Below are 16,236 nucleotides of genomic sequence, written 5' to 3' on the forward strand. Positions count from 1 at the left end.
CAGAAAAAAAAAAACTTACCTCGATTGTAGGCCGGCCGAAAAAACAACACTGTTTATACTTCATTATCACAATTATTTTTATGACGCGACACGACTGTTCTTACGTCGCCGCGCACGTGAAAGTGCGTGGCGCGATACGACTGCACCATGTGTCTGCGCATAGGCGACTTGGTGTAGAGAGAGGAACTCGAGTGAGACACAGCGGGAAGCATCGTGCCTGCATGCTCTGCCGAAGCGTGATTGATGGCCCCGAGAGGGACCGTTGAAAAAAAAAAGCTGCCAAAGGAGCTTTGAGAGAAGAGGAGGAGGAGAGGCGGCGTTAGGCGAGGAGACATATGCAACGCCAGCCCGGGATCAGCCCCCGCTCATTCGTCATCATCATCGCTGACTTCTTTATCGCTGGCCTCCTCGAACAGTGCACTATCTTCACTGCCATCAAGTGCATTAGAGATGCAGCACTTGCGGAATGAGCGTGCAACCAAGCTTTCTGGGATGTCATCCCAGGCTGCAGCTATCCAAGTGGCTACAACTCCCAGTGAGGCGCGCTTTATTCGGCCTGTTGGTGTAAGCTCGCGCCGCTCTTCACTAAGCCAGTCCACGTAGTACTTGCGCAGCCGATCCTTGAAAGGCTTATTGAGGCACACATCAAGAGGCTGCAGCTGGCCTGTCATGCCGCCGGGTATGATGGCGACGTCGATACCGGCTTCGGAAAGCGCAGCTTTTACGCCGTCAGTGAGGTGTCCACGGTAAGAGTCCAGGACAAGGAGGGAACGTTTGGCCAAGAGGGCCCCTGGACGCCGCTGCCAAACCATTCTGATCCACTGCTCAACCATATCGCTCGCCATCCATCCATTTTCGTTGGCGCGGACGATCACATTTCTTGGAAACACTTCCCGAGCTGGTAGAGTCTTCCTCTTAAAAATTATATACGCCGGCAGCTTGTGGCCATCCGCCGTGCAGGCCAGCATTACAGTCATGCGCTGCTTTTCGTATCCGGCCGAGTGCACTTTCACTTCCTTGGCACCTTTTTCGTTCACGGTGCACGCCACTGGCATGTCAAACCATACCGGCGTCTGGTCAGCGTTTCCCATTTGTCCTACGGCGTAGCCGTGCTCCATCCTCTTCCTTATTACGAATCGCTGAAATGAGATCAGCTTCTCTTCGAAGTCGCCCGGCAGCTTTTGACAAATGGACGTGCGACGTCGGAGGCTGAAGCCAAAGCGCTTCATGAACTTCTGCAACCAGCCCCGGCTGGCTTTGAACAGTTCCCGGGGGACGCCTCGCTCTCTCGCCAGCTCTCTTGCTTTGGCTTGCAGCACTTCCGTGGTCACTGGAAGTGCCGCTGACCTCTGCGTCTCCACAAACTCGGCCAGAGCTACCTCCACTTCTGGATGGCGGCCTTTCTTGGGGCCCGTGAAAGCCGTTCTCGTTGCCGCGCAAGCAAAAATTTCGTTACGCTGCCCCCTCCAACGGCGAACATTCTTCTCATCCACGCCGAAGTCCCGCCCGGCTTGAAGATTTGACGACTGCTCTGCAGCGACTATAACTTTCCGCTTGAAGGCGGCACTATAATGGCACTGCCTGTTTGGTGCCATGGTGTTGGTGATAAAAACTACGCACGAAAACTTCACTGCTGCGAATGTGCTCACGCCACCGCACGAGAACAGAACAAGGCCAAAATGGCAGCCAGTGCTCATGTGTGCTTTGATCAGTATCGGCTACGGATAGCAACGGCTACGGATAGCAACGGCTACAGTGCTGTCTTTCGTTGGCGTTTTGTGGGGGCGCCACCTGCGTGCTACATTTATTCGTATTTTACGAATACGAAACCTCGAAACGAAATCTTCGAATCTAAGCCGACATAAGAGTTCTACATCTCGTTTTTTTGAAAAAACTATCGGCCTAGATTCGAATAAATACGGTATTACCTCGAATGTAGGCCGAACAAAAAAAGCGAGGACAGCGTTCACAAAATGCAAACGGCATTTGTTGAATCTGAACGTGCAGAGCTCATTCAACGTCGTCGTCGCTGTGTTCCTTGTCACTGTCACCTTCAAACAGTGCGCTATCTTTCGTACCATCAAGCACATTAGATATGCTGCACTTTTTAAAGGCACGCACAATCAAAGTACCTGGGATGTCGTCCCACGCTCCAGCTACCCAGCCCGCCAGCTGCGATAGCGATGCACATTTGATGCGGCCCATTGCCGTTAGCATGTGGTTTTCGTCAGTCAACCAGTCCGTGTAATATTTGCGCAGACGATCCTTGAAAGGTTTGTTGATTCAGACATCAAGTGGCTGCAACTGGCCCGTCATGCAGCCCGGTATGACAGCGAGGTCCGTGTTCGCTTCGGCGAGCGCAGCCTTCACGTTGTCGGTCAAGTGCCCACGGTAAGAGTCGACGACAAGGAGAGAGTTCTTTGTCAAAAGGGCTCCTGGACGCCATCGCCACACAACCTTAACCCACTCTTCCACCATCGCACCCATCATCCACCCATTCTCATTTGCCCGCATAATGACATTTCTTGGGAAAGTTTCTCGAGCAGGCAGTGTCTTCCTTTTAAATATCATATAAGGAGGGAGTTTATGTCCATCAGCAGTGCAGCACAGCATCACAGTTGCGTGCTGCTTCTCGTAGCTGCAAAGCGCACCTTCACCTCCTTGGCACCCTTTTCATTCACGGTGTACGGCACTAGCGTATCAAAATACACAGCCGTCTGGTCGGCGTTGCCGATTTGCCCAAGGTTGTAGCTTGCCGCTTCTCTCTTTCGCAGCACGTAGCGCTGAAAAGCTATCAGCTTTTCTTCAAAATCGACTGGCAGCTTCTGGGTGATTGAAGTGCAACGTCGACGGCTGAAGCCGAAGCACTTCATGAATTTCTGAAGCCAGCCCCGGCTGGCTTTGAAATCCTTTGGCGTTAGGCCTCACTCCCTCGAAATTTCCCTAGCTTTTGCTTGGAGCACTTCTGTTGTCACTGGAAGGGCAGCGTCCGAACAAAGTCGGCCAAAAGTGTCTCCACTTCGTGGTGATGGCCTTTCCTTGGTCCGCTAAATGCCATCCTCGATGTGGTGCACGCAAAAAGCTGCTGTCGCTGTCCCCTTTAACGAGGGACGTTTTTCTCGTCGACGCCGAAGTCCCGCCTGGCTTGAAGGCTTGACGATGCCTCTGCGGGTATCACAACTTTTTGCTTGAAAGCGGCACTGTAGTGGCATCTCCTGCTTGGTGCCATCACGATAACACCACGGCGCACACTGACACGAAACAGCTATAAATGGCAACCTCGCTTGTGTACGGTTGGCTACTGGCACGGCTAGTAGCGGCTGCGATACTGACTTTTCTAGATGGCGCTAGCTATGCACCATATTTAGCAGTTTCAATGAAAAACTGGCGCGTTTCTTAAAATCCTCGAATTTAAGCCGACCCTAGCGTTTGGAATATAATTATTTGAAAAAAACTATCGGCCTAAATTCGTAATTTGGACCACCTGGGGTTCTTTAGCATGACATCGCACAGTACATTCAGATTTTGTTTATTTTGAATGATACGAATTTCAGACTGTATGAATATTTCACTGATGGGATTTATTTACAGCCACACCATCACCCACTCACGGTGGTGCATAACGTGTGACCCGTAATTGCAGCATTGGTGAAGTGCGGGCAGCACTTATTGCTTGAGTGTGTGGTCGTAGCTCGCGCGTTCACACCATCCGTAGTGGCGCAGGACAGCGTTCGGAACGTCTGAAATTCTGCACTGCGTACGCAATGCACTCTGGCCAGGGAATCTTACAAATTTGTATCACCCTGAAATTCTTAGCAACCGTGATCGTACCACCGAGCTTTCACCATCTTTATTCGAGTCCTGTTTGAAAATTCTGATGCACACACACCTCTGCCATTTAAACTTTAGTTCTTCCACCTTGCAGCAGCACGATGTGCACAAAGCAAGCCAAACAGCACACAAATGCTCACCCAGCTTATAACACAACAAAGAAAACAAATCCATTCCGCAGCATTCAGCATTACAAGCAGGCAAGTGCTGTCTCTCAGTTCCCGACTATTTTTTTTTTTTATCAAAAAGCCTGCAAACAGTTGCTGACCGACTCGGCCATAGCAGATGTCCACATTGTTAACTGTGTCATGCTGGTGTGAGCTCGCGATTGCCACAAAGCTGACCTTTCTGAAAACAATGGCATCATAAGCTGCAGCTGTTGACAAGTCATTCAATTACAGTTGTGGGGAATCTAGCTAAATGGAAATGCTTTGACTTGGCAAGCCTAGTTTAGGAAGTGTACACATATACATGCATCACTGACAACTAAACGGTCGCAATACCTGGGTATGACTTAAACGCTGCATCTGGCAATAATGAGCGCACAATTAAGAAGTTGCCTCAAAAGCCACGCGCCTAACCAGCTAAAGTTGCCTGTGCCATTTCTTTTTCTTAACTGTTTCCAGCAAACACCTACAATACTTTACAGGCAGGTAACACTAGTGTGCACAGACTGCTTCTGTCAGCACTGCAACTGCTGCTGCATTTGTGAGCCTGTGAGGCTAGTGCACTGTTTGCAACACAGCTACAATAAGTGCCAGGCTACCTAACGTTTCTTCACAAAGGTTAGCTACTGTTTTCCACGAGACAGGTCGCACAGAAAACGTAGATATAGGATGTTCCTGGCGAGACAGTTCCTGCCACGTTAAGTTCCACGCTGTGAGCTGAGCTGCATAGAGGGAACACAGGCTGATCTCATGAGGTGAAGCACACACACGGTAGTTTTCCACCATGCTCCAAGGATTGCACAATGCATAACACATAAAATGCAGGTAGCACGCTGTCCACCTTGCAATAACATACATACAAAAGAGAGATGTTCTATGCGAGGGTTTGCTGCATGGAAGGCAACAATGGCTTCAAGCCAGCATGGGGTGTGTCTCACCTGAGGGGTGTTGGCCAAGGGAGGCCGGGGGAGGTGCTACGGCCGGGTGCATGCCAGGGCTCCGCACACCGCCTGGTCCCCCCGGCTGGGGGCTGCTCCCATGCGGCACTCTGAACGATGGGTCGCTGGCTGAAGGGTAGGGGGGAGCACCATAGCCACCCGCCCCGCCTGCAGTGGGCGGGTACGATCGTGCTCCGCCCATTGTGGCTGGGGCTGACCCATAACCAGGGTAGTAGGGGCTGCGCTGCTGCGGTGGTGGCTGCTGCTGCTGTGGGTGGGGAGGTAGGGGAGGACCACCTCGCGGTGGGTGCTGACCTGGGTCTCCATCAGCTGTGGGGCCACCGCCTCCTCCTCCCACGGGGGCTGAGGGGGTACCCGGAGGCGGGGCAGAAGGGGGGGGCCGCTGTGCCCTGCTGGGCCATCATCATAGCATGCGCCTGCTGCCGTGCCCGGAACTCAGCCGCTCGCAGCTGCTCCAGGTGGAACTGCTGCCGTTCTTGGATGAGCTGTTGCCGCTGGTACTCCAGCTGTAACGGGTGGTGACCACAAGCAACTTTGCTAATAGACGGGTGCAGTTTCATATAAAAATTCTGTACCTTCGTATCTCCTGCCCCTGATCATAGTTTGAGGCAATGCAAGCCCTGCTCACGTGAAAGTGAGATTTATTTGGTGAAAAGCTGGGAAATTTGTCACCTTCATTTAGAATGAAAACTGCAAGACAACAGCAATTTTTTCCTGTTCTATCAAGTGTTTTAATTCGTGCTCATGGGAGTGTCGAAAGCAGAACTCCTCCATCACAGAAAGAGTCTCCATGGCTTCTTTAGTGCACGGTGCGGTAATGCCAAAGCTTCTTCGCATGTGGCATTGCACATGAGGAGGCTCCACCGCGCAAACAACAGCATGTGGTGAGCACGGAGTTTCAGCATGTTTGAACAGAACACGAACTGAAATGAGGGAAGCGTGCCTTGGCCCCAGAGGAACAAGACACCTTCGGAAAACAAAACAAAAAAAGTGAATGAAACACAATCATTGCTCTAAATGGCGTGCAGCTATAGGCCCAGCTGGCTGGCTGATATGTTCTGTCAATAGCCGCCATTACTATGTATGGGGCCAGACTATCTGCCTATCAATGGGTCAACAACATGGCCGCCATTGCGCACATCAGACGACCACTTGTTGAGCAGGTCGTAGCCCCACACAGCACCACTTCTGAAGCCCATTTAAATTAATTAATGCCAGCCCCGGGGCGATCAAATATATGAGCTTCTGACACCACAGACTTCAGGGGCGTTTGGTGGGACTCCAACAGCAGCCCGAATTATCCAAATTTCAAATTAACAGGAGTTGAATTAACAAGGTTTTGCTGTGCCTTCAATTTACAATAAACGTTCGTTAACTCAAAGTGCTAAAGAAAAATTTTCCAGATGGAAGGTATTACAATATACCAGGTGTCCCAAGCTAAAAGTAACCAAGCTTTTAAAAAACACGGAATCTCCTAGGCGTGCGAGACCAACTGAAGGTTGTTAAGAGTCGTGTGATCTAGTCTGCAGTATTTTTCTCGTTCTTCAAAGTTAATTAATTAGTTTAGTCTAGTTAGCTAACTTTTAACTTATTGAATTGAGGAGCAAAGTGTCAATGTAAAAGTTTTAGATACTCTCAAAAAACCCCTAGCAGTGCTGTTTCCATCATGGTACGATTTAGGAAGCTTTACTTATTGGCCTTAAAAGAAAGCTATCACGTGACCAGCAGCAGGGTCATATCTCTGTCCCAATGTGCATGCAAAGGCTCATCAGGAAAAGCACTTCAGTAAAAATGGTTTTTGTCCTCTAAGACGTGTCTTGAGATGTTTAAATGGCACCATTGCCACATAGATGCTTTTTTTTTTATTGTGCGAGCTAGGGTTTAAGGCCGGAAAAAAAACTACTTTTCATTAACGGTGTCTTGGTGCAAACGTTGCAGTCAACTGTTTTTCAAAGTGATCTGCAACCTTTATATTGACACTTTGTTCCTCAATTGAATAATTAAAAAGTTAGCTAATTAGACTTAACTAATTTATTAACTTTGGAGAACAAAAAAAATACTGCAGACTAGGTCACGCGACTCTAAACAACCCTCAGTTGGTATCACGCGGCTAGGGCATTCAGTGTTTTTTAAAAGCTTGGTTACTTTTAGCTGGGACACCTGGTATATGTGCACCACTGAAATGCACACTGGGCTAATCATGCATTGCACTTGGCTTTGTACTGCAACGTAAACTTCAGTACACAAACCCGGTACAAAATTACTATAGAAGTAGTCCCGTGTAGCAGCACAGCACGGAAAGATAAAACCCTCACAAAGACTGCGTGATCACTGATTAAAGAAGGCTACCCTCGAACACCAACATTTTTGTTTCCCTAGATATCTGAATTAAATTTTCAGGGTAGGCTCACAGCACAACCATTAGAAGAACTACCAGGTTTCACGGAGCTGTGGACACTGGTTTTCAAGTTACAGGAGTATATCGAAGTGGTTCACATAAGTCGCTTATTCCAGGCCTGGAGAATTTGAAAATAGCGCTGGCACTATGAAATTCATCATGGCCATTCCTGGATAGGAGCCCCAGGGCAGAACAGAGCCCTTTTTCTAAATTTCCTTACTGGAAAAGTTTAGCACAGCACTGAATTTAGTGTCACTCATTAGACCTTCATTAAACAAATTTCAATTGCTTATGACAAATTTCAGAAACAATAACTTGAAAAAGCAGACCTGTCTTGCCCTCAGAAATTTATTCAGGTACGGAATAAAAAAAAAAAACCCTGGAAATCCGATAAGGGGTTCCAGAGATGCAGCCAGAATGAGCGATGCAAGGGTACGGTAGATGCGAGACAGGAGCTGGATGCCGCAATCGCCGAGGTTGATGCGTACAGTACACAAGGCATGCCCGAAGCAACACATTCTTGCACTGATGAAGCTGCTGGTATGTCGCTGGAAGCAGCGACGCAATCGCTGTCTAGTAGCAATGTAGCAGAAGCTACGTGGCTGGAAACATCGACACAGTCCTTGTTGGCGGGACACTTTGCCGAACAAACTTGATAGCACGCTTCCGCACACCGAACGCGTGTAGAGTCTTTAGCTTTGTTGGACGCATCGTGACTGACCGCACGACAGTCTGCAGGAAACTGTTCAGGCGGCACGGCGAGAGACCGTAAAGACGGCGACAACAACGATCACAAAAATGGCAAAACGTGAAGAGAACGCACAAACCACAGATGAGAAAAGGGAAGAGCCAGGGCGGCCGGGGCAAGCGTCAGCGCATGCAGCAGCCAATAGCGGCCGGGCGGTTCCCCACGTTCTCGCGAAGCACGCCCTTCGCCCAATCGCAGCCTCGCATTTCAAGCGCGGGAAACTCTGAAGGTGCTTTGAGGGCCCCAATCGCAAGCAAGCCACGCTCCCACCATGCCGCCGCCATCGAAGGCAGCAAAAAAAAAAAGAGCAAGAATTCACGAACAAAACAAGACCAAGATGGCGGCGCTTGGTTTGCTGGATGAAGAACGGCATCCGTGTGAAGTTGGGGTATTTTTGGCGCTTTCTCGCAGCTCAGCGGCTGCCGCGGCTTGTTAGATATTTAATTTGAAGTACTTTCACAACGAATTAGGCGTTCATATTTACAGAAAAGGTAGTTCATGACACATACTGAGGGAATATGCACTTTTCCAGAAATCAACTTTTTCACGATTTTTCGGTTTTCAAGGGTCGCGTCCCCCCTTAAACACCCTGCAGCTGCACACGGGTTAAAATACAGTGTTCTGTACCATATTTACTCGCGCAATTTGCACAACCCTAAATTATTGCCTGGATTTATTTTTACTAATTCTAGGGATAGTTATGGTACTCCCTAATGCAATTTTCAGTGCAACTCTTGTCAGTTTCGGCAGCGCGAACGGCAGGGCCCTCTTGGCAGCGGCAATGAGCTTGCGCTTTGGCAATTCGAACGGCAGGGTCCCCTTGGTGGCGGCAGCACTTGGCTGCTGCCTCGGCGGCGCACACCTCTGGATTCTGGCAGCGCTGAGCCTCTGTTCGGGCAGCTCCTCTAGCAGCGGCGGCAGATGAAGCGTTACCACCGGTTGTGTCGCTCATTCTTCAGAAAGAACAGGTTGAGACTATTTTGTGCTGTATTATATTATATAAGCAGACTGTTTGTACTAGGAAGACAGCAATGTGAGTGGCATGGACGTAGCAAACAACCTAGCACGTGCAGCACATTTCACAGCGCCACCCACCAACGAAGCAGTGCAAAGCACAACTGCAAGGAAGCAGTCATGCCACCTTTCAGTGCTCACAGTGCACACCGCACAAATGGCGATCGCGACGCTGGCGATTTGAGGGTCCCTCTCCGTGCAACTACGGATATGCTGGCCACGTGCCACTACTCATGATGCGTATTACGCGACTGGCAATCGCGGAGTTTACTATGCAAGGGCAGCACTTAGTGCTTGCGAGTGCGGTCACAGCCATGGCTCCCACGTTTGTACATAATCTGTAGTGGCGCAGGAAAGTGTGCACCATCCGAAATTATGTCCACTGTACACAATTATTACAAATTCATATCATACTGATATTTGCATCAGCTGTGATCACACCGAGATACTACTGCACTCCCTTTCATGTTTTAGTTTTTTTTCCTTTCCGTCCCACATACAACTAGTACAGCAATAAACGACAACTTCACTTTCCACGCTGCCATGCCGTTTCTTGGTCACCCTGCCTGCAGCGGAAATTTCCAGCACAGGGGCAATCAACGGTGCACTAACCGTCTCCCTTTCGCGGTCCATGATGGCTTCGAGCTCCTCAAAGTGCCGCAGCTTGATCTCCAGCTTCTTCATCTGCGTCTCCACCAGGAGAGCCACGAGAGACTTGATCTTGCGCTCTTCAACGCCTGCCAGGTGCTGAGGAGACGGAGGAGAGGTAAGAAGAGAGAGAGCACAGATGTGACTGACGCGACTACTTGCACACAAAGCAACGAGAAACGACCCCACAAGCAAGGCCACGTCTAGCAACACCCACAGGTAATGATAGCTGCTCTAATTTATGTGGCTTACACTTTCTACCTGCCCCATGTTCTTTATCATCATCACCACCATGTTCCTGTACGCTTCAACCTAATTAGAATTTCAAGATACAGTAAAACCTCGTTGATACGTTTTTTTTTTAAATGCGAGAAAAAAACGTATTGTCCGGGAAAACGTATGATCCAAACTCACCTTGATTTCCGAAAATCAAGACTCGAGAACGATGTGCAAGGGCATTTATTTTCATTTTCACTGCTTAAAGTAGTCGACCAGCGTTCGCTGATGAAGGGTGCGACCATTAGAAAGGTAGAGCTGCTTTTCTAGCTCACGAATGTTCTTATCTGCAGCGCTGTTCTCTTTGTCGCGGAAAAAACTCCGCAGCGCATCTAGTCCGGCGGCGGCCTGGGCGAAAGTAGTCGGGATGTCCTCTTCGTCGCTATCAGACGCTTCGCCGCCTCGTACCTCGGCCACTATTTCGGCTACGCTTTGCGGCTCACAGGTCAGCACGTTGTCGTCGACGGCAACAAACTCTGAAAACAAGCCATCGGCACCGGTTGACCGAAACTCTTCGTCGATCTCTGCATAGTCATCACTGGGCTCCTGGGTCTCCTCGGCCCCTGGCACGCGCCGAAAACCGCACTTGTGAGAACAGTTACGCACAGTATCGCTCGTAACGCTTTCCCACGAACTGACCAAGTAGTGCATTGCGTCTAGCAACGACAACTTCCCCGGGTCCTGCTGTCGTGAGACACGAGCCAGGAATCGTCGCACAATGCACTTTCTGTACAAGTGCTTCACGTTTTTTATAATCCCAGCGTCTAAGGGCTGTAGATGACTCGTTGTGTTGCTCGGAAGAAAAATGACGCGGGCGTTTCGAAGAAAAGAAGTGTCCTTCGGGTGGGCCGCGCAATTGTCTAGAAACAGCAGCCCGTTCCGTCCTCTCGATCCGAGTCGTCCGTCGAGGTACCGAAGAAACATTTCAAAAATGCTGCAGGTCATCCACGCCTTTGTGTTATTTTTATAAACACAAGGCAAATGTGCAATATTGCGCAAACAGCGCGGGTTCTTTGCTTTCCCAATTACCCAAGGCTTGAGCATATCGCTCCCATCTTCATTGCAGCATAAAAGGACCGTCACGCGGTCTTTGCTTACTTTGCCGCCGTGACAATCGTCGCCTTTCAGGCACAGCGTTTTGTTTGGTTGTACCTTGAAGAACAGTCCCAGTTCATCGGCGTTGTACACGTCTCGTGGATCGTGTGCATTCAAAATTCCGGGCAGCAACGAAATCCAGTTTTCCATGTCAGCTGGATTGACGCTTGCAGCTTCGCCGTTCACTTGCCGATACGCGATGGCATGCCGAGCTCGAAATCGGCTAATCCAGCCATTCGAGGCGGTGAAGTCATCAATCCCAAGCACATCTGCAATTTCCATTGCTTTCTCGCGAAGAATACTTCCGTCAAAGTTGACACCGGACGCTCTCGCTTGTTTGAACCACTTCAGAAGTGCTTCTTCCAGCTCCCCATGCCTGGCTCCACGGGCCTGCTTTGTCCCTGCGCCGAACACCAACGCGTTGCCTTCGATCTCCTTCCGCTTCGACACGATCGTGTTGACAGTTGATGCTGGCAGTCCGAGGTCATTTGCAATGTCGATTCGCTTCTTTTTGGGATTTGCGTCGACGACTGCCAAGATGTTCAACTTCTCCTTCAAGGACAACGGCTTACGCTTATGAGACGCCATGGCAGCCAGCAAACGACGCAGGAAGAAGGTGGAAATGAGAATTGGTAGCTATTCGTCCGACCGCAGGGTGGTGGGAACTGATGATGGTGTCTGGGAGCTTTAAAAGTAGGCAATCATCAAAATAAACCCGCATCGACCAAAACAAAGTTGCATAGTCAAATCTGCGGTAGATTAGGAGATAAAAATTTTGACGGGCTTGTGCGTCCCGATTACGCAACCAGAGAGCAGAACCACCCTGTTTACCGGCTATAAAGCAACCAGAGTGGCGCTCGCTTGACTAGCGGAAACCAAGCGATATCGCGAGCGCTTCCTGTTTGCTGCATATAGTGAACGTAACGTACTAACCCTGCTAGGAATCGGAGAGACTGGAGGAGTAGGTGGGGCAGCGCCGTTGACATGCCACCGCGCCGAGCGGAGAAACCGCCGCGGCGGCGATTTACGCCATGCTCACGCAAGCATGGAGGAAGAAGTCGCGTGTGCCTGCTCTCAGCCAACTCTTCTTCTTTTCGTCGCAAAACGTATTGTTTCACTAAAGTCTGAACGTATTTACCGGGAAATCGTGTGATCCCGGAACGTATAAACCGGGAAACAAATACACGTAACTCTATGGGGCATTTTTTCTTGCCCTCGATTTTGATCGTATGAACCGGGAAATCGTACGAACCGGGAACGTATCAACGAGGTTCTACTGTAGTTCACTCTAGTAGGATGGGCAGCTGCGCTAGTTGGTAAATGCTCATTTTTGGTGGAACAGAGAAGGAACAAAGAACACACAGAGTAGCACTGACTAGGTAGTTCCTTTTCTTTCATCCGTTTGCCCCGTTACACCCAAAATGAATAGCTCGCTCCAATATTCAATGGTTGATGATAGGCCTTAAGAGGGTGATTAAGCAGTCTGGCTGACTAGCCATGCCTTTAACCATAAAACTTGGGGGCTTCATAAACAGCCTTGCAAAGCTAGGCTTCTTTAGGAGCCTCCTTACACTGTTACACCTCTAAGGCAATATATGCCTAATGAATAAGAAGTCCTTCCATTATGCAAACAGCACCGCCTGAACCAGCAGCCACATGCAGTGTCTTCATCTCCTGCCACAAAGCGTGCCTCAAAACCAGTGCCATCTCTGAAGTCCCGAGGCATCCTACTAATGTGTCGAGAATACATGTGCAGTCTCTGCCCCTTGAAACATTTCGTGCCCCTTTTGCGTGTTTCCTCAACAATGCACTTGACCAGTGGATGCAAGATGCTGAAACTTCACTCGACTTGGCTGGGGAGGCTGTGCTGTACACACACCTTTGCCTTGACGGCCGCTGCACCGAGAGCTGCCGCAGCTGCCGTGGAAAGCTGTGCATCCTTGACAAGCCGGTCGCGGTCCGTCTCGGGTGGCTTGGGCTCCTCTGCAGACTCCTGGTCGGCCACCGCTCCAGGGCTTTCCTTGGGCTCCTCGGCCAACTTGGCCACTTTCATCTTATCGTCGGCCTCACCGGCTGCGGGCGCAGCAGTACCAGGGGCACCATCAGCCGAAGCGGACGAGTTCTCCTGTGACAGCACATGAGCCATCAATGACGGCAACACTCCTACCATGGCTGCCCGAGTCACCACCATCTTGCTTCTTTGTACCATGCCTTTCCCTCCCCCCATGACAGAACAATAATCAACCAACGAAATTTCCCTTTCAGAGCCCCTCTACAGTCATTCTTTGCAAACTCAGACCAGCAGCAACCTCAAGTACAAAACAATAAAATGCACATTCACTAGAAAAATTTAGAGACGACGAGCACCCGGCCCACCTGAAAATGTGACAGCATAGAGCTAATGCACCCCAATGAGAATTCAATTTGTTGTTTCAAATCCCCCGCCGTTTTGTGTGATTTGTTGCATGCCTGCGAGATGACACTTCTAAGCAGTTTTTTTTATGCTAGTAAAGCGGCCACGCATTCCAGTTTCGGCTGGCATGTGCAAATACCTGCGTGCTGATTTTGGACTAACACCCACGGATGGAAGATGAAGACTACAATGTACAAAGCACAGTGCGATAAACTGGCAGTTTAACATACCGGATGTACGGCTACAGCAATGGCCTAGTGGTCCAATGCACTGGTCAGCGGAGCTCTGTTCATGCCGCCGCAGGTTCTCGAATTGCACTTACTCTGTTTCTTTTATTTCACACCCCGACCAAGTGCAAAAACCCACGCCGCCTTTTGGGCCGATGAGCTCTTTATGCTATCACATAAAAGTTCAGGCAACCTGCATGTGACAGCCTACAAAGCAAATGAGCTACCCTGTTTGGCCTACTTGCATATCTTACGACACAGTTAACTTGCAATGACTAAGTGCAGTAGGCGAAGAAAGCTAATTCCCAATTCTTCCCACACCCTTGATGCCTATCGATTCATGTAGAAGTTCAGAACAGTGATCACAAGGGAAGGCCAGCTCCAAACGTCGAGAAAGCATAGCAGATTATCCAATACAAAAATATTGCAGGGGTCAGGAAGAGAACCTCGAGCCTTGCCTCAGAGCTGCTTGGCTTTTCCAGCTTCAGTTCGGCCGAGAGCGACGGTTCCGTGCCTTCCTTGCCCTCTTCAGCCTTCTCCGACTCTTCTCCGGCTGAAAGGGAGGCCACAGTGAGGCAATGGAAGCCAGGAAAATGACAGATATTTCTTTGCATATAACAGAAAGCACAGTACAGTACATTGACACGCTTCCAGTTCACATGATTTACCAGTGTATGGGCTCAAAATTGCCACCAATAAAACGGTCCCACAGAGTTGCACCATATTTATCCCAGTTGATACGTTCCAGGGTAACACGACTTCCCAGCCACTATGTTCAATAATTCAATAAATTCTAGTCGTTTAGCGTGGGCTGAACCTGAAGGCACACAACATGGAATAACAGTAATGCAGGGGCAGACACCCGCTATGGTGGCTTCTCTGCAGTACCCTGATGCAAAGGGGCAAAGCACACAGACACAAAAAATAAATGCGCTGACATACAAGCGGGCCATTCTCACGAGGATGCGACATGGAGAGAAGAAACACAGGGCCTTAGGGCAAACGGGTGAGGCATCTGAGAAGTACACAGATGCACTTACATACGAGCGGAATAAGTCTGGGGAACGCAGAGCAAGAACGCTGCGACAGTCAGCCACACGGCGACTTCCCGCAGTACATTCGTGAAGAGGATGTTCACACCCGCAAACAAGGAAAAGACCACTAATAATTGCCATTGCTTTAAATGGACTAGATGTGTTGTCGAGTTTCCCCGCCAAGAACAACACAAATGCGAACTGAATTCTGTAAGCATTGGAAAAGGAGCTGCTTGGACCTTGTCCTTATGAATGCTAATTATGAAGTGAAAATGTCAATAAGTGCCACTGTACCTCCATTCAACAATTGCATTCTTCAAAACAACTGTTTAGATCATATGTTTTCGGATGGATCGTAAGTTTTTTTGTCAAGTTTCGCATTACTACAGCTAGTGCACTTTTACTGCACAGAAAAAAAAAAAAAAACATGAGAAATTATGCCAAGCAATCTGATGACCATCTACATCCTCCCCAATGCCAATAGTTAGAATCAAGCTGGAAGAGGGAGGGGGAATCTCCAAACGTTCACCTCCGGACGTCTCGGCAATGAAAGTGTCTTTTGCAGCTGAACAGAGTCCAAACAGGTCTGGGCATCGGATTTTTTCTCAAGGACAGAAAGCTGATGTGCAGACCTCAGAGTAGTTCGTTCCAAATCATACTTTCCGCCAAAATTGCTGTTGCTTTAGGTAAACCTACAGTGCGGCTCCTTCTACGCCAGCTGAAGGTTACTAATGCAAATATACACAAGCCCCATTGATGCTACAATTAGGAAGACACTGTCTGTCCTCAAATAGGCAATAGTGCTGCATTTGTTAAAATAATAAGTAAAACAAGGCTCTTTCAGCATTAAAATGCTTCCTGCTAGCCTAACTCAGCAAATACGCAATGGCACCATGCTTCTAGTTACACCAAATAACAGGCAAGGAGTCGACCACTAAGGAGAGTGCCAAATACAGTCATACATCTCGCAAATTCTGCCAAAAGATGGTGCACCACCCAATAACACTAATGTCATTAGTTTGCAGCAAATGGTCATCACCCATCAAAATAAAAAAAGGAAGAACAGAATGCAAAAGTTGTTTCAGCACCAGTTGCCTTGGCAGTGTTGAGTGGCACATGTCGCTCACCGTTGCCCTCCTGCGGCTCCTTGTCGCCCGTTCCCGCAATGCCCGTCATGCCCAGGCCTGCCTTGGGGTTGACGTTGCCCTCGGCCGCCGCTGTCTCTACATTCTTGATGTGCGCATCGAGCAGGGCCGACGGGACCTCATCCTTGATCTTGGCAAACTCCTCTGCAGTTCAAGACGAGGCAGCGTCAAGCTGATGCTGGTGGGAGGTGTGCCCTCCTACAAACATTTTTTGTCGTGCCTAGTCTTATCACACAGAGCCACTGAAGCATCGCCCCTCAAGGTGACCATTGAAGATTATG

The 16,236-nt window shown here is 49.4% G+C and overlaps 1 protein-coding gene across 1 annotated transcript in view; it reads right to left on the reverse strand.

The window, feature by feature from the left end:
* LOC144094046 (SWI/SNF complex subunit SMARCC1-like) overlaps positions 1 to 16,236 on the reverse strand; it is a 58,259-nt gene that overhangs the window by 15,933 nt on the left and 26,090 nt on the right. The window contains 6 exon segments of the mRNA XM_077627901.1: positions 4,937 to 5,328; positions 5,330 to 5,463; positions 9,730 to 9,864; positions 13,016 to 13,261; positions 14,235 to 14,329; positions 15,938 to 16,099. Of these exon segments, the coding sequence (XP_077484027.1) occupies positions 4,937 to 5,328; positions 5,330 to 5,463; positions 9,730 to 9,864; positions 13,016 to 13,261; positions 14,235 to 14,329; positions 15,938 to 16,099 (1,164 nt within the window).

Source organism: Amblyomma americanum, chromosome 6, assembly GCF_052857255.1.
Source record: "Amblyomma americanum isolate KBUSLIRL-KWMA chromosome 6, ASM5285725v1, whole genome shotgun sequence".
NCBI lineage: Eukaryota > Metazoa > Arthropoda > Arachnida > Ixodida > Ixodidae > Amblyomma > Amblyomma americanum.